The sequence below is a fragment of the Microtus ochrogaster genome, linkage group LG9, assembly GCF_000317375.1.
Source record: "Microtus ochrogaster isolate Prairie Vole_2 linkage group LG9, MicOch1.0, whole genome shotgun sequence".
Classification (NCBI taxonomy): domain Eukaryota; kingdom Metazoa; phylum Chordata; class Mammalia; order Rodentia; family Cricetidae; genus Microtus; species Microtus ochrogaster.
In genome coordinates this window covers 9758137-9780808 of record NC_022034.1, presented here as the reverse complement: position 1 = coordinate 9780808, position 22672 = coordinate 9758137, and the positions used below count along the sequence as shown (strand labels likewise).

At 44.2% G+C, this 22672-nt stretch overlaps 1 protein-coding gene across 1 annotated transcript in view; it reads left to right on the top strand.

Moving 5' to 3' along the window:
* Slc22a3 (solute carrier family 22 member 3) overlaps positions 1 to 22672 on the top strand; it is a 93047-nt gene that overhangs the window by 46510 nt on the left and 23865 nt on the right. The window contains exons 2-5 of the mRNA XM_005363381.3: positions 2882 to 2985; positions 8725 to 8879; positions 10035 to 10203; positions 11014 to 11131. Of these exons, the coding sequence (XP_005363438.1) occupies positions 2882 to 2985; positions 8725 to 8879; positions 10035 to 10203; positions 11014 to 11131 (546 nt within the window). The remainder of the gene's footprint in view (positions 1 to 2881; positions 2986 to 8724; positions 8880 to 10034; positions 10204 to 11013; positions 11132 to 22672) is intronic.

Genomic DNA, 22672 nt, shown 5'->3' with positions numbered 1-22672 from the left:
TAACATAGTGTCCAACATAACATCTAACATAGGGTCTAACATAGGCTCTAACTTAGCATCTAACATAGGCTCTAACATAGCGTCCAACATAGCATCTATTTGTATTTTAAGAGCTGGGAAGCTCTCAGGAAAAGGCCTCAGCTGGAAACCCTTCAGAAATACCTGATTTCCCTAGAGTTGCCCATGCTTTCTGCAGAACGAGGCACGTGGAATCCTTTCAGCATTCCAGGAAGGGCTGCCTGAGTCTGTTATCAGATTGACTTTCTGCCTGTGCCAAGGAGAATTACTCTGTTTGTGTAAAGTGACTTTGAAGATTAATAAGTAACAAGGTGACCACATAGGTTTATGGGTATTAAGGATATTTAAATGCTTTTGGTAGGCACACCCTGGAAAATCAAATTGGACGTGGCTCACTTGCTCTGAATAGGTTGCTTTAAGAGAGGGAGACCTACATTTTTGTGTCTCTAATGAAGACTTTGGTAAATTTGGTGATCTAAGGTGACCTACTGATCAGTATCAGGTGTAGGTCCCCTGAGGAGCCATGATGAGTCCCTGTGGGAGAGCATTTGGAGAGTGTGTTAGTTGGGGTTCTCTAGAGGGACAGAAGCAATAGACTGAATATAACATACACACGTGTGTGCGTGCAGACACATACACACACATGCCAATGTACGGGATTTATTAGAGAGGCTTATAATACTGTGGTCCAACTATTCCAACAATGGTTGTCTCTCGATGGACAGTCCAAGAATCCAGTAGTTCTGGATGTCTCAGCTGGTCTGCAGTATACAATGGAACCCTAAAGACATGGGATAACTCCAGTGAAGGAATGAACTTGCTAGTGAGAGTAAGGCAAGCAGGCAAAGAGCAAATGCTTCCTCCATGTCCTTTAGATAGGCTGCCACCAGGAGGTGTGGGCCAGATTTAAGGTAACTCTTTCCACCTCAGATATCTGGATTTAGGGTAAGTCTTTCCACCCAAATGATTCAATCAAGAAAGCTCCCTTACAGGTGAACCTAGTCACTTGGGTTTTACTTCATTCCAGACACAGTCAAGTTGACAACCAGGATTAGCCATGACAGAGAGCAAGTATCATATCACAGTTGGCATGATGGGGTCCTGCAGGAACAACCTTTGGATCCATAGGACAATGGGAGTTTCTGACTCTTGTAGTTCCTCAGAGGGAAAAAGAGGGAGGTTCCTTGCGACATAGTCTATGTGGCCTCTGACATGGAGGAAGGCTGTAGACAAGAAACTGAAGCTACAAAGGAAAGTTCTCGGGCTGGGCTACCGTGGGCAGCTGGGCCTCCTGGCAGCTGTGAACAGGAGAGAAGAAACTGTAGGGCCACAGTGCAGCAGGCTTTTTGTCAACTGTCCAAGGACTGAGGAGCATGACCTGATTCTGGGCAAAAGAGGGGCAGTTAGAGGGTCTGTGATGTAACAGACAAGGAAGAACACCTGTGCATTTGTTTAAATACACGCATTGTTGACGCTTACTTTGTACTGTTGCAAGCCAGCATGGTGCCAGTCAGAAAAATAAAAACCAGGCTAGATATGTTAGGCAGGAGTTAGCAAAAGGATGGCACTGAGCTAATTTGGAAGGACTCGAAAAATAAAAAAGAAACATAGGCTCTGCAGTCTTGGTAGTCAGCCCTGCCCAGTCTACCCAACCTTGACATCCCTATGCCTGTACCAGTGGGGTCAGATCCCTTTGTCCACATGTGGCTAGGTCAGGGCTGCAAGCAGGGAATGACAGATGCCACCAGCCACCAGCCACCACTGTGGCAGCCATAATGGGAACAGGAGCTGTATCAAGACCGGAAGCAGAGTCCTTCCCTTTGATCTTGCACCATCTCCCTAAAGCCAAGCAGCTCCACACTGGCAAAGGAGCCTGAGAAATGCAACCTCTGTCTTTGGCACCTGGCATGCAGAACGCTCAGAAGAGCAGGCACTATCTGGCTCAGACAGCTCTCCAAGTATTTTAGAACATACCGATGGATATCTATTTTCAATTAATCTTATATAAATATGGGGTGTAAAAATACTTTCTGATTGTTGCTCCTATGGAGGAGCAAAGAGGAGAACCAGTTTGATATAAAAGAAATTGCGTGCGTTTGAAGACAGTTTGGGGCATTTAAACTCACACAACATGGAAGAAGCTATGGAATCTCATTAAGAGGGTCACTCCTGGCAGGAGCCTTGCGCCTGTCTCCATCTCCCTAACCCAGTTATTTATAAAGCTCAGCAGTTTGAAGCAAATCCTGCCATGCGGGTTTTTATATTTGAGGCTGCTTGTCACTTTTCTAAAGCAAAACGTTGTATTTTTTTTTTCTGGTAGCAGTCTGTCTGCTTTCGGAGTTTCTTTGTACATTTCTCTAGATGTGTCTGCCACAAGTCTAACTCCATTGTTATGATAATCCCACACATGACAATAAAATCGGAATCATACCTTCGAGGACTTGAATTAATGACAAAATCCTCTAACATGTCAGGGTTAGGTTGTCACAGAAAGACTCTAAGAATGGAGTGTCAGTTTCTGCATAGCTCACTGCAAGTCAGATCACAGAGCTCACGATGTCGGATGAAGGCAGGCGGTCACCATATCATCCACACGCCATGGGTGCACATAATAGACTTAACTAACAGCATTGTTTTAAAATGTCAGTATCCATCGTATCCTAGGGGTTCACTCCCTTGCCGTCATTTCAGCCAACAATGAAAATATGCATAGATCAGTGTCTATGCATGCATACGATGCATCCTCAAATTTCACATGGGGCATATCTAAGCAACTCTCGTGAAGATGGTTGACCTATATTAGAGAGAGTTTTGAAGGCGAACATCTCCAGGTATCTTCATGCATTTTTCTTTGATTCCCCAGTTTGACCTTGTCTGTGCCAATGCCTGGATGTTGGACCTCACCCAAGCCATCCTGAACCTTGGCTTCCTGGCTGGGGCGTTCACCTTGGGCTATGCAGCGGATAGGTAGGTATGGGTAAGCTACCGGCTGCTTCACTATTAACACACTACCTATGTGGTGGTGGGGGAAATGCTTTTTTGTCAGCTACATTCACTTTTTATCCCACTACCCAGGACATCCACTCTTGTTCAGTTTGACTAATTCTTCCCTTTCCAAACTTCCTCTCCTTGTTCCTAGGTAGAAAAGGTTCCCTTGAGGCTGAGAATGGATCCCAGGGAAAACACTGGTCCCAGAGCAGTGACGTCAAGGCTCAGGCGAGGGATAGATTAGTGCTCAGAATAGTCCAGTGGCTGGGGTTTGGTTAATTTACTCATGAGGTCAGCCATTTTGATTTTTTTTTTTTTTTTTGTATTTTATTCTACAAATTTGTATTGAAACTTTGAAAAGAATTTTTCTCAGCATTATTAAGAGATTTTCATATACATTTCATTTCTTCCCTCATTGGCTATGGTTGGAACTGGATTATGTTTTTCTCATTTTTGTTTATGTTGGTTTCTCTTTCTGGTTTTGTCTTCTTGGTTTTGGACAGGGTCTCATTATGTGTACTGGATGAGACTCAAACTCCCAATCCTCCTGAGTGCTGGAATTGCAATGCAGCTCTGGCTACTGTAACTTAATCTTTTTATAATTGGGTCTTGCTTATGTATTTCATCCTACATGATCAATAAACATATCTCCTAAAATAACTCGGCATAGGAGAGGACTCAAACTCTAGTCAGGGCTGAGGGTCTTCCCTTGTAGCTGACATGGAGAAGGGCTGTCAGTAATCCTGCCTCCTACCAGCACTGACCACCGTTATGTGTCCCCCACCCCCACCCCGTGTGTGTCTGTGTGTCTGTGATTTATATTCCTTAAAGACAAGATGAGAGGTATTTTAATAGGCATGCCTGTGCGAAGAGAGTGGTGAGGACGGAGCGAGCTAAGACTCTAGACAGGGACTTCCAAGTGAAAAGCTTCTCATCTCCATTCAGGCAGGACAAGGATGAGGTGGAGCCAGCTGCTAAGTCAGCAAAGCTGCCCAGCTGTGAGGTCACAGGGCAAGCAGCTGCTACCCAAATTGGAAAGCTAAGCAGATACAAGGAACCAGCACTTACTGGAGCAGAGGCTGCTGGGTAATGAAAACCTGACCGGAATTGCTGGAGTGTTAGAGGCTTAGTGTGTGAACTGCTCTGAGAGTGAAAACCCCTGGGAGGTGGCTCAGGGTAGGGCAGTTGCAGAGGAAAGGGAGGGAAAAGGAGAAGTGAGGGAAGAGGGAGGGTGAGAGGGGCAAGCAAATTCCAGGGAGACCTGGTCACCAGATGCCCTGGAACTGGAATCACAGACCTTGTGAACCCTGGTGTAAGTGCTGGGGAGGAGCCCAGGTCCTGGAAGGACAGTGATGCTGGGGAGGAGCCCAGGTCCTGGAAGGACAGTGAGGACTCTTACCCGATAGCCACCTCTCCTCCAGCCCATGTTTGTGATTTTTACCTCTTGTAAATGTACCAGGTTTTCATGGTGACTATCAAGAAAAATTTCCCCATGCTTCTGTTCATAAGGCCTGCTCCCAGAAAACACATGTGCGCGCACACATACATACCCCCATACACAAACACACACACACACACACACACACACACACACACACACACACACACACACTAAAAGCCAAAAACAAAACAAAACAGAAAATGAAAAATCCACATCTGGTTAATTAAAACCTAATCTGCAGGTTTATTGAATGTCAGACCTGAGGGATGAGAAATTCCTGTCTTAAGTCAACACTAGCCCTCCATGTGGGAGGAGCAAAATACTAAGTCCAGCCTGCTCTCCTCACCATCTAATCTAGGTCTAATCACCATGTCCCAGTTAAAGTGAAAAAGAAAAAAAAAAAAGGAACGTCTGCAGTATCGTTGTCCACGGGCTAAAGAAACAATTTAAAGTTTTTTCACAGGGCATGCTAAAATGCCAAGCAAAGAGGGCCATAAAATACCATTAGACAAACCCGGAGCTCAATCAGGGGCCGCACACATCAGAACCAGATATGGGCATGGATGTTGGAGCTGTCAAGCCAGATAAATTTAAAACCATGGTTAATATGGTAAGAGGTTAATGAATATAATACAGCGTGTTTGGGGGTTGGTGGGCAACACAAACAATGGTGGAAATTCTAGAACTCAAAGAGAAATGCCCAAGATCAAACACTGTGAAGAATGCTGTCAATGGGTTTATTAAAAGACCAGACTTGGGGACCTACCAAATGCAAGCTCATAGACACAATCCCACCATGTTCATTGTAGGGCCCCATGCAGTCCAGACAAGAACTCTATTAACTTGAGCTTACACCCAACCCAAAACCCAGTCACAACAAAACACAAGTTTTCAGAGTGGATCAGAAGACCCAACAATGAGTTGCCGATAAGTAACTCACTTTATCTGTAAAGGTGCATGCAGTGGAGGGTAAATGAGTGGAGAAACATATGCCACACTAAGAATAACCAAAACAAAGTAGAACTCATTATATTGATATTAGGAAGGATAAACTTCATAATGGAAACACAGGGTTAGTTATAATTATTCAACAAGACACAACAATCTTTAACATATATGTACCTAGCAACAGAGTATCAAAATACAGGATGGAAAAACTGATGGAACCACAGGATAAACAGATGAATCCCTCATTACAGTTGAAGACTCAAATACTTTGTATCCAAAATGTAAAAATCCAGCCAACAGAATATTATAATCAAGACGTAACTGAATTCAGCAATGCCACCAGTCAGCTAGATATAGTGGACACCTACAGACCACATCATCCAACAATAGCAAAATACAAGTTTTTCTTAAATACATGTGAGACATTAATAAAGTTATTTTCTGGGCCATAAAATACATTTTTAACAAAATTAAAGGACAAATCTTTTAATCTTTTGTTTCCAAGAAACAAAACAATAAATCTGTAACAAAAAACTGGAAATTCCCAAATACTTGGAAATTAAGCATTGTACTTCTGCTAACAGAGAAGAAATCCCAAGAGAAATTTAAAATACTTTGTACACAGTGAGGAAAAAAGCAATGTATCTGATTTATGGGCACAGCAAAAGCAATGCAGAAGGGAGGTTACTGCAGTAAGATTCTTACTAGAACATAATGTTTATCTAAAACCCACACTTTGAATGTATACACTAGGTATCAACACCAACAAAAATGACCAAATTAAATACTAAACTAAACAGAAGAAAATTAATGATACAAATTAGAATAAAAAAATCAAAGAAATTGGAAACAATAAGTCAGTAGAGAAAAATAATATAGTCAAAAGCTGGATTTTGGAAAGCCCTGAAATATAATAACCTTTTAGATAAACCAACTAAGAAAAAGAGATGGGACTCAAATTAATGATGGCTTAAAATTCCAAAGACTTTAAAAACATAATAAAGAAACAATTTAAATGACTCTATGGCCCCAGATTTGACAACCAAGATCGAGTGGACCTGTTCTTTGAAAGACATAACCCACCTGAACTCACAAAAGAAGTGAATTCTTTTAATAGGCCTATGTATATTAAATAAGTTGAGTCAATATTGAATAACCTTACTAAACAGGAAGTACCAGGTTCAGATTTGGGGCAGGTAAATTCTACTGTGTAGATAATAAATCATACACAGTAGTCTCCATTTCTTACAGAAGATAAGGGCGAAGAAACACTCCCTAACTTGTTCTGTGACATCAGTACTGCCTTATTGCCTAAACCAGAAGAACATATTAGAAGAAAATAAAACCTCGTTGCCTTTAGCTTTCATGAACACAGATGTCAAAACACAGGATAAGGTTTGGAGAGGTGGCTCTCCCAGAGGACTCAGGTCCAATTCCTAGCACCCACATGGCAGCTCACAATCAGCTGTAATTCCAGTTCTAGGGGATCGGATGCCCTCGTCTAGCCTCTGCAAGCACTGCACACACATGCTGCAGAGATACCTGGAGGCAAAACACCCACACTCTTAGCAATTTTCAAACTAAATAAATTGGGGATAATACATTAGCAAGTTGTGGAACCACAGAAACTGTTGCTCCTCGCTGGGAGGACACACAATGGCGTAGCAGAGGGGAAGCCAGCTTGTCAGTTTCTTGCAAAACGAAATGCACAGGACCAGAGATCACAGTATTAGTATTTACCCAACAAGGCTGACAATCTACATCCACATGTAAACTCGCATGTGGACTGTACAACAGATTTATTCATAATTGCCAGCATTTGGGGGCAGCTAAGATGTTTTTCAGTAGGTGAATGGATAAATGACCCATTGTCCAGACAGTAGAGTATTACTCCACACTAGAAGGAAACAAGCTAGGAACCCTAAAAAAGACAGAGAGGAAACTAAAGCCCACATTGCTGCATTCAAGAAGCCAATCTGAAAAGATTTCAAGCTGTATGATTCCTATAGAATCTTAGAACATCCCTATAGATCTGTAGAACATTCTAGAAAGTTGCCAACAATGGAGACAATGGTTGCCTGGGATGCAGAGTGACCACTAGGAACTAATAACGGGTAGCATCATTTGCATTCCTACCAGCAAGGAATTAAGGACGTGATGTGGAAGTGTGGGCGTCTCCCACAGACTGTCCAACACAACAGTGAACCTTGGGTGGGTGTAGATCCGTGGCAGAGCTTTTTACCTTGCTTGTCCAATGTCCTGGGTTTGATCCCTGGCACTGGAGAATGGAACTCGAAAGCCTAGTGTGAACTGTAGACTTGTGCAATGATATGTCACCTTAAGCTTACTGATTGTAACACACGGATCACTCAATGGGGGGTGGGTGATAGGGCAAGTGTGCATGTGTAAAAGGAGGGATGCATGGGAACCCTGTCTTTTCTGCTTAAATTCGGTTTGAACCTAAAGATGTTTTAAAAAATAAAGTTGACTTTTAAAACATGTGGCTACATTAAGGCTGTTTCCTTCTCGGCCCTTAATGCAAAGACGCAGAAGTAAGAATGATCTAAAGATTTGTAAGGAAAATACCACAGGAGGAAAGCTCCTATAGGTTATTGAGGATGAGCTCCTGCCAGCCAATCACCTGGCACAACTTTGGGAATCAGCTCACAACAGACTGGGGAACTGGCCACAGCACCCTGTCCCTTTGTCTGAGCTATTTGGCTATAGTTCTATGAATCACACACACACACACACACACACACACACACACTAACAACACACATTGATTGAACTTTATAGTTTTCACATTATAACCCCATTTTCTCCTCTTTATCATCACTAACCAAAAAAAGGGGGTGACTGGGAAAGCAAACAAAACCTGAGTCTTAGAGCACTGAGGAGTTTGCCCAAGGTCCTGGACTGGTACCTGGATGAGGCAAGATTGAAGTGGAGACTTCTGTAACATGCATGGCTGCTTCATTCTGCCCCCACCTCCCTGAGATTCCACCTACAGAAATGAGAGCAAATGTCAGGACCAGGCCAGCAGGGAATCTGCAATAACAACATTGCAGAGAGGGTCACCACTGGGAATTATTCAGTCTCAAAGAATGTGCTGTGGGCTGTTGATTTCGTAATGTCCCTGCAGAGATGAGTTCCAATTGTTTCCCTCTGGTTTCCTAGGTGTATTATCAACATTGTTTACTGCGATGGTGGGCTACAGAGGATGGTGATTTGTTTGTTTGTTTGTTTGTTTTTGCATCCTGTCTCATTCCATTTCCATTGTGTTGAAGACCATGTCTAAGGGTCTCTCTCTTCTCTTTCTCATGAAGGTATGGCAGGATACTCATTTACTTAATATCCTGTTTCGGTGTTGGCGTCACAGGGGTTGTGGTGGCATTTGCACCAAATTTTTCTGTGTTTGTCATCTTCCGCTTCCTGCAAGGCGTGTTTGGAAAGGGGGCGTGGATGACCTGCTTCGTGATAGGTAAGAATTGTTTTGTTGCAACCACTCCTCTGTGTGAGAACTAGAGGGGGCGGGGCGCAGAGAGGGGAGGGAGTCTAGCTCAGCATTCCCACAAGGAAATCCAGGAGACCTCATTGCAACATGTGCTCAAGCAGCTGAAGGACTTGGGCTGGGATTCCAGCTGCTGCAGAGACTGGGGCTGTTTTAAAATGGGAACCAGATAGAGAATATGAAACTCTGTCCCTTGCTTATGTTTGGTCCAGGCTGCTCCCTTTGGCTCTGATTCTAGTGCAAATCAGCCACCTGCTTTAAGTGGTGGAGGATTTATGAGCAAGGAAGTTAGAAAGCTCATCTGACAGTATTGTCTCAGATGCTCAGATTTCCAATCCCGCCCATGACTACTGTGGGAGACCCAAGCAGGGGCGCTTTAGATACCTGAAGCTCTTTTTATGGTGGGAAAAGGAGAGTGGGCACAAGTAGGGACTGAGAGTCACAGGCTGGAACGGAGGGATGACCGAAGTGGGTGGATTTTTAACACGACCCAAATCTATGTGGATGTTCAAAACTGTGAACTTAGGGCAGCTGCAAGGCAGCCAGCAGGATGATGAGAACAAAAAAAAAAAACACTTAGTGGGAAGGTGCAGAGGAGGTCGGGTTTCCAGCAACACATTTCCCAGGTAGATTTTAGAGATCTGTTGCATACATGAAAAGTCAAACAACATGCATAATCTGAACTGTCTTGGGGAGGTGGAAAGTACGGGCAGAGTCTGATGTCCATGGTAATTCTCCAAGAGGGACTATAATTTACACATCCTTAGTGTTACAGTGATAGGGGTGAGCTAGCTTGCTGTGTTTGGTTTGATAATGGCAATGACCTTCTCAACAGCCATAGTGAGATGACCTAAAACCAGCATAGGTGTTCCTTGCCCTCCTCAGCTACACTCAGAGGGTGCTGGCTTGGAAGCCTAAGGATCAGGGCAGAAAAAAAAAACTGGGAAACCACACAATGGGTACCCGGAGAGCCATCTTCAGAAGTTCAGTACATATGGAAGCCCCCATGTCCTTGGGCTCTGGAGTAGTCCAATAATGCGGGGAGATTTTTAACAGGTGTCGAGTCTGTTTGTTTTGGAGTTGACTGAGAACCCCCCTAATCGTCTGTGTCTGTTTTCCGTCCAGTGACAGAGATAGTAGGTTCAAAACAAAGGAGGATTGTGGGAATCGTGATCCAGATGTTCTTCACGCTTGGAATAATCCTCCTCCCTGGGATTGCCTACTTTATGCCCAGCTGGCAGGGCATCCAGCTTGCCATCTCACTGCCCAGCTTCCTCTTCCTCCTTTATTACTGGTAATATGATTTTGGTAATCATTGCATTGATCCTATTGCACATGAACAAATGCCAAACCAATGCAGAAATGAGTTCTGAAATGAAGATTTCCTAACTCTCCAAATTGCCTGTGGTTAGGGAGTTAGTAGAGAATTTTGACAACTTGTAGGGATTATTGGTTGCTTGACTAAGAGAGGCCATTGCAAACAGTAAAATACCCCAAAACAAAATTCCAGACTAGGTGATTGCATTATGATTTATCCCTTTGCGATACTTTCATGAAAATTATGAAGTAGCAAACTCGATATTTCACCATGAAGATTAAATATGATAAAAAATCCATTAAACAAATTAACCTTCTCTGATGAATAAGAGGTTGAGAATGTCAGAGAAATAGGTTGTCAAGATGTTCCAGATGTATGCACTTGACTCATACTGGGGCAAATGTAATTTATTCCCCTCATTGAATTTTAATGTATGGGTAAATCAGGCTCCATGAATAATGGAAGACTTTGTCTTCTCCTAGATACATGGTAGCCCTAATCCTTTTCATATCTGTAACTGGAGACATAGTACTGTAGGGTTCCCTGAACTGTGGAGAAATGGTTTTCGGGGTTTTTTTTTTTGAGGGGGGGGTTCATAGCCAAGTTAGCCTGTTTCCCATTCATTGTAAATTTGCAAAGAAAATTCTCTTCTGAGAGCGTCTTTTCAATTCTGAGAATTGTCCTGACTTGTAAGATGATTGCTGCAAGATCCTGTTGGCTAGAAAAACTCACGAGCTTTTGGGTTTTCAGATTTCTGACCTAATTCAAACATCGCCCTCTTACCAGGGTAGTTCCTGAATCTCCCCGCTGGCTGATCACCCGGAAGCAAGGGGAAAAAGCTTTGAAGATCCTGAGACATGTGGCTAAGTGCAACGGGAAATACCTTTCACCAAATTACTCGGAGGTAATGTAATGCTACTCATTACTAGTAATAAACTGTTAAATTGGGCAGAGTAATTCTTTATGACTTCTGCGCTTAATTCTCCTTCTTAAAATTATGCATGCATATTATCATATATTACATGCTATCATATGTAATATATTCAATATATAATATTGTAGCATCTAATATATTATTTTATATAATATACTATTGTGTATAACATATAATATTACTATATAATATTATATAGTATTATATGATGTTATGTGTTACTCTGAGGCGCTTGAACCATTGTTCTTTACTGTAGATGAATAGTGTCCCCTCAGTCACCTTGGTTATAAAAGTTACTGTTGGTTTTTGTTTTTTTTTTTGACTTTTGAGTCTTTCTTGAATTGGGTTCTGCTATTCTTGTTATTCTTATTTCCCCTCACTTCCACCCATGTAGGCTTGGGATCAAACTGGGAGTCTTTCACTCGCCGAGAAAGAGCTCTAGCACTGAGCCGTATCTGTAGATATGTTTTCTAAGACAGCCTTAGAAATGCTAGTCATTCACACAGGTCTTGAGCGATAATGCAATATTTCAGTTTTAGACTTGGCATTTCCTTCCATCTCTTTCCCCCTCTTTCTTTCTTTCTTTCTTTCTTTCTTTCTTTCTTTCTTTCTTCCTTCCTTCCTTCCTTCCTTTCTTCCTTTCTTTCTTTCTTTCTTTCTTTCTTTCTTCCTTTCTTTCTCTCCGCACCCCTTTACTTTCTTTCTCTCCTCTCCTTCTTTAGCAAACACCTTTTAGATGACTCTGTCCCTGTCCCCACCTCCACTCCCACTCCTAACCTTCCACCTCCCCACTTTGGAACAGAGAATGCCTCTCGTGAACCACTCATGAACCACTAAGACATGCTCATTCTTGTCGCCCTTTGAAGGAACATTTGAGATGGGGAAGAAGTCATCCACCACTCGGCCAGCCTCCCTTTATCTCACTGCAGGTCCTCACAGCGGGGTTAAGGTTATGATTACGTGTGTTTAGGATTTTATAAGTGTGTATACATGTGTGTACGTGGGTGCACATCCATGTGCGCATGTTGGTGTCAGAGAACACACCGTAGATGTTGCTCTTGTGGCACCAGGCCCCTTGCTTTTTGAATCAGAATCTCTCATTGACTTGGACCTTTCCAAAGAGGTAAGCTGGCTGTCCAGAAAACTCCAGGGATCCACTCTCCTTTGCCTCCCCAAAGCTACAGTTACAGGCCTGGTATTTCTTCGCCTGGGTTCTGGGGATGAAACTCAGGTCTGAATGCTTGCAGAGCAAGAACTTGACTGACTCAGTCATCTCTCCAGCCCTCCCTGTTAATGGCTGAGCAAGTATTTTTGCCATCCACTTAGCAGTACGCTGAAGACACTGCGTACATGGTCCCCGGGGTGGAAGATCCAGATCAAGGCTTGTGAGGCCCGAGAAAGCACAGCTGCCTGCTGGGGGCCAATGAGATGAGATACTGGAGTCATCTAAGGGTGGACAGATGTGCTGCCCCCCACAGTGCATCTGGTCAACACAGCGCTCAGTCTCCCAGGTCATTTTAGCAGGGGAGAGGTTAGCGTTCTACATGACTGTGCTTGTTAGAGATCCTGAACTTGGATGCAGTGGCTTCTGAGTCGTCATGGTTCCCATGTAAAGCCAAATAGGCAAGGGGTTTCCATCCCAAACCAGACTGGATTCCCTAAGGGATGTGTTATGGTATCACAGCTCCACTGTCAGCGTTTTGCCTTAGATCCTCCAGGATCAGAGTTATAGATAGTTGTGAGCTGCCACATGGGTGCTGGAGATTGTATCTGAGTCCTTTGGAAGAGCAGCCAGTGCTCTTAACTGCTAAGCCATCTCGCTAGCTTCTACAGGGCAAGGGATTAATAGAGAAAATTTCAAGCATATTAAAATAGGAAAAATAGGTTGATAAATCTCTGTCCATGTAGCATATAGACCCTTTAAATTGCTGGCTTATGATCAAACTTGAGGTTTCTCTGCTCTACCTTGTCCTCTCCCTGGAATACTAACATGGCTGCATCTTATAGCATCTCTCAAATAAAGAAGCGTAAACATATTGACGCAACTCTGGGTTGACAGGTGCTGTCCTTGGGGCATGGATGAGTGGATAGTGATAGAGATACTCATTTGACTCAGACTCAAATAATCAGAGTTGCAATCCAACGGCTGGGAATGAGCAAATCGGGAGAGTGGGGGTATCCAAAATATGACTTTGATATCATTACTCTAAGAAGAAATGATTAGACACAGTTACCTATGGTGGCACTTAGCATTGCCAGCTGCACACCCAGGAGGCACGCGTCCAGGCTCACCTGTGAGGGATTGTCTAGATGAAGGTTAGCCACCGAGAACGTCTGTGAGGGACTGTTTTGATTACATCAATTAATGGGAGAAGACTGTGTTAATTTGGGCAGGACTATGCCCCGTGTGGGGATCCCCAGTTGTGTTAAATGGAAAGAATAAGTTGAGTGCTTGCCTGCATTGGTTCATCGAGTGCATTCATTCACCTGCACCTGACTGGATGTAAGTGAAATGACCTGCTCTTTTTTACTCCAGCTGCTGTGACCTCCCTGCCAGGGTAGGCTGCAACCCTGAACTGAGAGTGAAATTAACCCTTTTCCTCCCATGAGCTGTCTTTGCCCTGGGGTATTTCATCACAGCAATGGGAAAAGGAGCTAAGATATCTATCTAGTATCAAACAGCAAAGTGGTGTTTCCCATACCCTAATCGGCGTCTCCTGGTGTTTAGATATTGTGAAGACACATCTCTTTGAGTTCTCCATAAGTTTGTCTTCTGTTGCTTTTCTAAGCATCTCTGAGGATGAAGACTCTTAAGCAGTTTTTATTTAAGCAAAGTTGTCTGACCTGTAGCACGTGGGCTTCCTGTGGTCAAAGGAGAACTATGAATGTCTCTAATGGAAAACTTCTAAAGTTAAAATATTATGAGCTTTGTGTGTGATTTTTTTGTCACATGTTTTCCCCATTCTCTGAAGATGATAACTTCCTGTCGCGATGTCAGAAGGTTGAACATAGCTTATTGATTTCTAAGAACCGATTAACATGATCTGCTGTCTTTGTATTCCCTTTCAGTAGCTAGAACTAGACTTTAGTTGAGTTCAGGCTTGATATTTTTGGCAAGCCTACTTCTTAAGTGGCTCAGTATATTTCCATCAGAGATATCTGCTCGCCTGCCTGTCTCTCTGGGAATGTTGGTGCGACTGGCAACCATTGTCTGGGTGGATTAGTTCATCAAGAGTTGCAGACGAGTTATTCTCATTTCATCCTTATTGCTACATTTATTCCTGGGATATTTATATAGATACTAAGTTTTCTTACCAGCTTTTGGTTGCCCTTACATATAGTAGTCCAGGGATGGAATGCTACATGCTTACCTCTTCCTTTCCCAAGGAGTTGATTGGTCCTCAACATCTTCTAATGGTGTCTGGTGAGTTGCATCCTTTGGTCTCCTTCTTAACTTCAGCAAACTGAGTATGTTTCAGAGCTTTGTGGCTGTTTTTGGTCACGTCCTATTGATGCCCATGTTACCCCATCTTGGGCAGATGAGGCTTCCTGTGTTGGATCCTCCATTCGTCCTGCACATTCTGGGCATTTTCTTGCCGTTTAGTTTGGTGGCATTTTCAGGCCCACCTTCTGAGTTACAGCCTTATCTGTGGAACTGTCTGTTCTTTTTGGTTTTGAAACGTGTCTTCAAATTGATGCTATCAACACCCCTCCCTTTACATGGGCCTGTGTGCAATGTGCAGACATGTGTATGCATGTGTTTGCAGTTGCGTATACATGTGCGTGGAAGCCAGTGCTTGATGTCAGATGTCTTCCTCGATTGTTTTCCGTTTGATTTGCCAGTATCCCCTGTCTCTGTCCCCAAGCACCGTGACTGTAGATAGGATGTTGTGCTTGCTCAGTTTTTATGTGGATGCCGGGGATCAGACTCTTGTCCTCATACTTGTGTGGCAAATGCTTTACCTGCTGAGCCATCTCCCTAGCCCCACAAACCTTTTTACATCAACTGTTCTACATCAACTCAAAGAACTAGCATTCTCAGTGCAAAACCCTGGGCTAACTTAGAACAAATCACAGATTCCTATCTGGAATATTCCTCAATTCCCAAGAAGCGTAATAAGGTACAAAATACCTCTTATGATAGCCCAGAAATAATAACCAGCACCACAGGCTGCTGGCCTCTGACACCAAAATCAAAGCAGGGTTCTATCCTAGCTTTTGTGCTTTGATAAGCACGGCAGGTATCAATTACTCTTATGTCAGTCACTTAAATAAGTGTTGCTGGTGTCAATGTCAGGACCGCCTTGAAACCTTGTGTTCGCGTCATCAACCGCAGATACCAGCATTACCTGCATCTCACTTCCATCAGTACACATTGCTGTTCCAAACAGTGGACGTCACAGTGGCGCTTCTGTTCAAGAGTGTAGGGAAGTTTGGCGGTATTCACTTCCACGTAACTGCCTTCCCTTGTATCTCAGATGAATGGCACTCATCTCCTGGCCCCGAGCTCCTGGCTAGGCCTGGCTTTGTTGATGAAACAGCCTGCAGCACAAAACAAAAGCGCAGGTGCCCCAAACACAAAGTGACTGATGTCCACTGAGAACAGATCTGAAGCCCCGACAGGTGTGTGGTCTGTAGACATGGGGCGAATCCGTGGGCGGGGAGGATTTTTAGCGGTGAGCGGTGCTTATGAAGGATTCGCCTGCACAGCTAGACCAGCCATCCTCTGACTTTCAGCATTTGTGTGCTATAATTATTAAGATTGTACTCAGAAATAGGGATGAAATCTTAGTGCATCGACAGTCATTACAGCAAGGGCACAGCTACAGCATGGTGGGTCTCCCAGTGTCTTCAGCGGCACCCACTGCCCCGCATGAACCCTAGATGAAAGAACTGGCCACCTCCTTTGCTTTGCTCATGAGGTTCTAGCATATTCCAGGAACTGAATTTTTCCTTTGGTATCAGTTTGCATTTACTTCCCACCATTTATAACATGCCGTTTCTTGTCTGACACCTGGCTAGAGATGACTCAATTAACTTCCCACTCTTACATGATAGACACTTGGGAGTTTTATGTGGGAGAACTGAATGCAGGTGAATGCTATGAACGGTCGCATTGAACACCAGCACTTACCTGAGGACAGGGCCAGGTGCCGCATACTTGGGGTGACAGAAGAAGTGGACAAGCACTTTTGATAATAGCAGGCTTGGTCTATAGGTGAGTGATGGAGAGCTGGGTCTATTATGTTTTTTTTTATCTTATCATAAAAAGGTGTTATCCGTGGTAGATTGGTAGTATTCCAACTGCTTACACCCTCCCTGTTGGAAGAAAGCCACTTGTTGGTTCCCGGCTGCCCAGCTATCTTAGACCGGAAATAATCACACAGAAACTGTATTAATTAAGTCACTGCTTGGCCCATTAGCTCTAGCTTCTTATTGGCTAACTCTTATATTGATTTAACCCATTTCTATTCATCCTTATATTGCCACGTGGCTGTGGCTTACTGGGTAAAGTTCCTAGCGTCTGTCTCCTGCGGCTCCATGGCTTCTCTCTGACTCCGCCCTTCTTCCTCCCAGCATACAGCCTAGCTTTTCCCACCTAGTTCTGTTCTTCCCTGCCATGGGCTCAGAGCAGTTCTTTATTCATTAACCAATAAAAGCAACACATAGACAGAGGACCTCCCACACCACCTCCCTGTAAAAACATACCTGCTAGCTGCGTCCGTTGCCACTGGACCCTAGAGTGATCCTGTGTCATCCACACTGTGTCAAGCTCAGCTACCTGACTCACCTGGGCTCTGCTGGTTCAGGACAGAGCTCTACCAGGCACGGACTTCTGCTGCTCCCTTGCTCTCCCACCTACCACAAGGACAGCACATCCTGAATCAGTGCCATCCCTGGAGAGCCTCAGAATGAACAGAGTCACACTTTGGGGTGGACTGCCTTGTGGACCGTGGCCAGGAGGTCACTGTTTCCTTAGAAACCACCACATACTCAATGTGTCTCTGAACTGCAGAGATGAGGGGTGTGTGTTGTCTACACACAGTTCGAGTTCGCTGTTGTGGATCACAACAGCACTGTTTCAGCTACCAGAGAAGGAGGGGTCAGCACACATCAGGCTCTCCAGAGGGCTTTTGATGGAGGTAGGGCAGCTTACTGCTGGGAAATGCTCCTATCTTCTCCTACATTTCCATATGATAAAAACACTTCTGGTTCATTGATTCTGGGTGTGCTGACGCAAGCTTTGCCCTCGCTGGAGGAGGGATGTTCTTCCTGCCCCCTGGGCTGGGTGCTGTGATTTAGCTTGGGGTGGATTGCCAGGTGGTGCAGCTGGGGCTTGAAAATGTTTGTGTGGCTGGGCCTTATCTCTGGACTTCATCCAAGGATCAGAGGAAAATATTCCCAGGCTTACCTGATGGTCCCAAAGGATCCTGAAAGAATTTGGAGTAGAGTTGCCTCAGCAACAATTGCCCAAAACTAAACCAGAACTCTCCAGATCTACCCACGCGTGTGAGCTAAGCAAATGCTGATTAGTTTATACTTAGTCGACTGATGGGTGTGAGGCAGACTTATTTACCAGGAGCTCACTGCAACGCTGAAAGAACAGCCATTGCCACTGCCCTGAGCTGGACTGGACCCCATAGGTATTAGCTGTGGCAGCAGGTTTGACTGGGGGATTTTAAGTGCCTTTATCCTCATGATTTTCTCCCTTCTAAAATCCCGGCCTCTCCCCAAATGGGAAAAATTCTCTGAGAATGTAGCAGGTTACAATTGTAGGTGACAAAGCCTCTGTCACCACAGGACTGAAGGTCCATGCTTGTCAGTGATGTTTTCATGCCACTCTGGCCCAACCAACCCATAGACTTGGTTATAATTTCTTTGTGAGCTCGCTGCTGGTAGCTAACCTACATCTTATCAACATATTTTCTCTCCTAGACATGCTCCTGGGATGTTCCCAAGGTAGAATGTTTGGACATTTTTTGAGCTTCTTCATCCCAAAAGGATTTCTTTGGGCTCATGATTAATATCAAAGATCCCAACGAGAAAGGTTAAAACCATCTCAGTTCTTAGACAGACCTGTGGCTCTTGAACTCTGTTCTCGCTCTTGCATGTTAGTGGCCCACTGCATGGGCAGTAATGTTGCCGAGGGAAGGGACCTTCCAGTTTGAGGATACTTGGTTAGTCCCTTTATGCAGCAGCATGGATATGTCTCCCAAAGGACAAGTTTTGTCTCCATAACCTTTGCTCTTTGCAGAACAGAACTGTATAGTGTTTCTGGAGTCTGTGGAGCCCAACGGGGCTGTGTTAAGGTTCATTTCACTTGTAATTTTGTGTCTGTGTGGAGAGAGCTATGTGCATGCGGTGCCTGCAGAGGCTGGAGATGTTGCATTCCTCTGAGATGGAGTTACAGCTGGTTGTGAGCTGCCTGACATGGGTGCTAAGAATCAAATTCAAGTCCTCTGGGAAAGTGGTGTGTGCTCTAATTGCTGAGCCATAGAAATTGCTGGAGAATCCCTGCACTGGGCTTTTAATTGCTTTGTTTAGTTGTTGGCTCCGAGCTGAGATACAAGTACTCTCCCATGAACTGCTGAAGGGTTTCCAAGCCTGGCCTGTTTCAGATCCAGGATGAGCATGAAACAGTGAAGGAATTGGAAAGACACTCCCGGAAACCCACCCAGAGCTGACATTGCACCCCCTCACCTCACAGAGGGAGAATTCCCTGGGGAATTCTTCTATCCCTGCAAGGCTGTCTGACGTTGACAGCTTTAGCATACACGCCGTCACGCTCACTTTAACTCAGATGTTCCTGGATGCATGAAAAATATAGAGACACTTGATGCACAACACAAAACAGGCCTTAGAGCCATGGTTTAGCGTGATATTCTTCAGATTGTGGAGAGTGGTCTGAGCCCTGTGAATGCCTTACAGGATTTTACAGTGTTTGCAGGAATTTCTTCAGTTCCCACGTCTTTAACTTTTTGAAGCTAAGACAATGCTGCATACGGTAGGAAAGTTGACTGACTGAAAGCATTATGGAATAGCCATGAAGACTGATCGACTGTGATGTCCAGAGCAAGACAGGATGTCCATGCTCCTTCCCCAAACTTGACAAGCAATAGTTGTTTTTTTTTTCTACTTGGAAGAGCCAGGAATGAAAATCTTTCCCTTCTTGCTTCCTATGCTCTCAGAGCCTGGCAAAGCTCACTGGCAGTTAGTTGTGTGGGTTGAGTTCCAAGCTCCACCTGGTGACAGCACACTTGGTGGCCATTCATTGTCTGGTTGTGTGACCTGCAAGTCAGGGTTGGCCCTTTGTTCCTCCTCAATAGCTGACCTTGGCTTTGTCCTTTAGGGGCTGGAGTCCCTTCTACTCCCCAAGCCTCTGTGTGTGCAGAAATGCCTCTGCCTGCTTCTGGTCCAACCCAGTCCCTCCTGGTTCAACCAACAAACTAAAATACAAAACAAGATGAATGAAGGCCACAGGGTTGCTTTATTCTGTTTGGTTTGGTTGTTCTTTTTTTTTTTTCTCTGATAATTGCAAAAGTTCCTAATTCAATTCTTTTCATTGTGTGTCTTTGCCTAACGGGACAGAGGGGTATGTTTTCCTTTCCTTTTCCCTAACGGGACAGAGGGGTATGTTTTCCTTTCCTTTTTCTGGTTTTGAGCACTCTAATCCTGTCTTTGAGTCTTCAAACGCTCATACTGTGAGAAAGACAGTTGACTCTTTCAAGGGTCTTGTTCCCGTGCCATTTGGCCAGCCCCTGTGTTTTGTGCAAAATCCATTTCTGTGATCCAAATCCCTGGGCTTCCTCCTGTGGTGCCTCTCTGGGAACGCGCTGTCCAGTGGAGTGAGGGATGAGCACAGTCTCCAGGCTCCACGGCACCACACTGCATCGTCTCTGGTGGGCACTCCAGAGTGGTTCACAGCCCCAAGCTTTAGTTACCATGACAACACTGCTTGCTTGCTCTCTGACCCACCTGGATGAATACCTTTCTTCATGAACTCTTCTTAAAGATATGTCCGGGTGAGTAGGTGAAATCTGCTGTACTCTACAGAGCTGGAGACAATATCAGTGCACAAAGATAGTCTCTACTATGTAGACACCCCAGGAGGGACTTTTACTGCACATCCCAGGAACAAGCACATCAAAACTAATCTCTTGGGGTCCACCAGGAGCTGGCAAGCAAGGTGCCAGATGCTGGATTTTCCTGGGATAAAATCCTCTGTTCTCTGAGAAGAATTGAGTTCAAGATTCCTGTGATCCATGACTAAATGGTTTGATGACATAGTAGCATGTGGGCACTGACCATGGTCCTTCCTGAACCATGTTTATCAACATGTATATCAACAGAACCTGGTTTGATACTCAGTTCAGAAGCAGGAACAAATAATATGTTCCACGGTGTGTGTTCCTCACTTGAATTCAGTGTTAGTGGAAGGAGGAAAATACAACTTAACACCCATGTAGAAAGGGAGGCTGAGAGCTTTCCTTTTACCGTGATGAACTTGTCTCTTTCAAGGGTCTGAATAAAGAAAATCTTAAGAGAAGAAATCTCTAAATCCTTTGTCAGAAAAAAGAAGAAGACGACGACTTAGGGCCTCTTGAGAAACTAGCCAGAAGGCTTTGTTGACTCCCCCATGGGAGGCCTTACCCTTTCTGAGGAATGGATGGACAATGGGTTAGGAGGGGAGGTGGGGGAACTGTGGTTGGTATGTAAAGTGAATTTAAAAATTTAAAATAAAAAACAAACAAAAAGAAAGAAAGAAAGGAAAGAAACTGGCCAGAACCAAGGACTTTTTCCTATTTAGAGAAATTATTCACGTGATAGCAAATTCTTGTCACCTTCCCCAGAGACAGCCATGGAGAAGAGGCCAAGAGGATCCCCTGGGTGAGTGGTTGCAACAGTTTTGTTCACAGGCCTGTGTCCTAGCAGATGTAAATTCAGTCCCAGAGGCTCTAGAAGGGTCACATGGCTGGGCCAGTGGACCAGCTCTCTATTTGCTGTGGATACACTGCTTGGGTGCACAAGCCATTGGCATTCAGACCTTGTCTGTATGATGCATTGGAGTCTGACATAAATGTGTGTTTCTTCAGGTGAAGGGAAGTGCCATCATAGTGAGTAATTACTAAGGAACAGGGTGTGATTAGAGCATTTGGATATGTACATGGTCTCGGTAACCAGAAAGTAGAACATAATCCCTGTCAACCTCTAAATGTTTTCACCTTAAGTCCTCATACTCAGGATTGAAATTGCTGACCTAGAAACACACACAGGACACACACAGGGCACGTGGAAGCACACACAGAACACCTGGACGCACACACAGGGCACCTGGAAGCACACACAGAACATCTGGATGCATACACAGAGCACCTGGAATCACACACAGGACACCTGGATGCACACACAGGGCACCTGGACACACACACTGGGCACCTGGACACACACACAGGGCACTTGGATGCACACACAGGGCACCTGGACGCACACACAGGGCACCTGGATGCACACACAGGACACCTGGATGCACACACAAGACACCTGGATGCACACACAGGACACCTGGACATGTTTGTATCTTCCTTAACTGCTGAACTTTGTCCCAGGTGACTAATGTTCAAGGTAGGACTTGTTCTTAGAAAAAAACTAAAGTCAAATCCCATGGACTTGATTAGCTTAGAATCCTTGATAGGTTCTAAGCACCCTTGATTAACTCACACGTTGATTATGTTCTGATCATTTACTGGCCTTAAGGATGAGTTCTTTATGCTAATCAGGCACTGAGTTCTTACGTGCTTCATCAGCTCTCAAAGGAGAATCTTGGTTTCCCTTTCCTGCTTTTACGAAGGTCAACACTCCTCAAATGGCCTAGATCTTGAAGGAGGCTGGGGAAGACTTTTTGGATGGATATTGTAATGATTATGTTTGTCAGATGGAGTGAAGAAGAGATTAAATATTTATTCAAGTGTTTCCAGAAGCATATGGAACCTCAAGTCTTAAGCATGTCTCTGGGACCTGACCTAGACAGCTTATAAAAGCCAGTTCATGTATTCACTCTGAAATTCAGAACAACCTGCTCAATTGTCAGCTGGGTGAAATATACAACTACCTCACGCAGGATCGCTTACAGTCTCCTTTCTTGGGGATACTCCATGTTCTAAAGATAACTAACCTCTCAAGTTCAACAAGTCGGTTACTAATTGCTGTAATGAAATCTTTTTCACATTAAAAACTGAACACATTAGAAAACTGGAGATGAACAGAGATTCCTAGAGTCTTTCTCAGAAACACAGATGTATTGAAACACACACTGTAACTGGTTCATCCTCATGTTCAGGGTAGGTTCAAGGCTCCATATTGGATGCTGTTGTTAAAATAACCTGCATAATATTTGCCCTCCAGACTGTCTCCCCCATACATTCACCATCCCTGTATTTACCCTAGCACTGTATTGTTACATTTATTCATTTATTATTTATTTATCCTCATCTCTTTTCTGTTTCATCAATA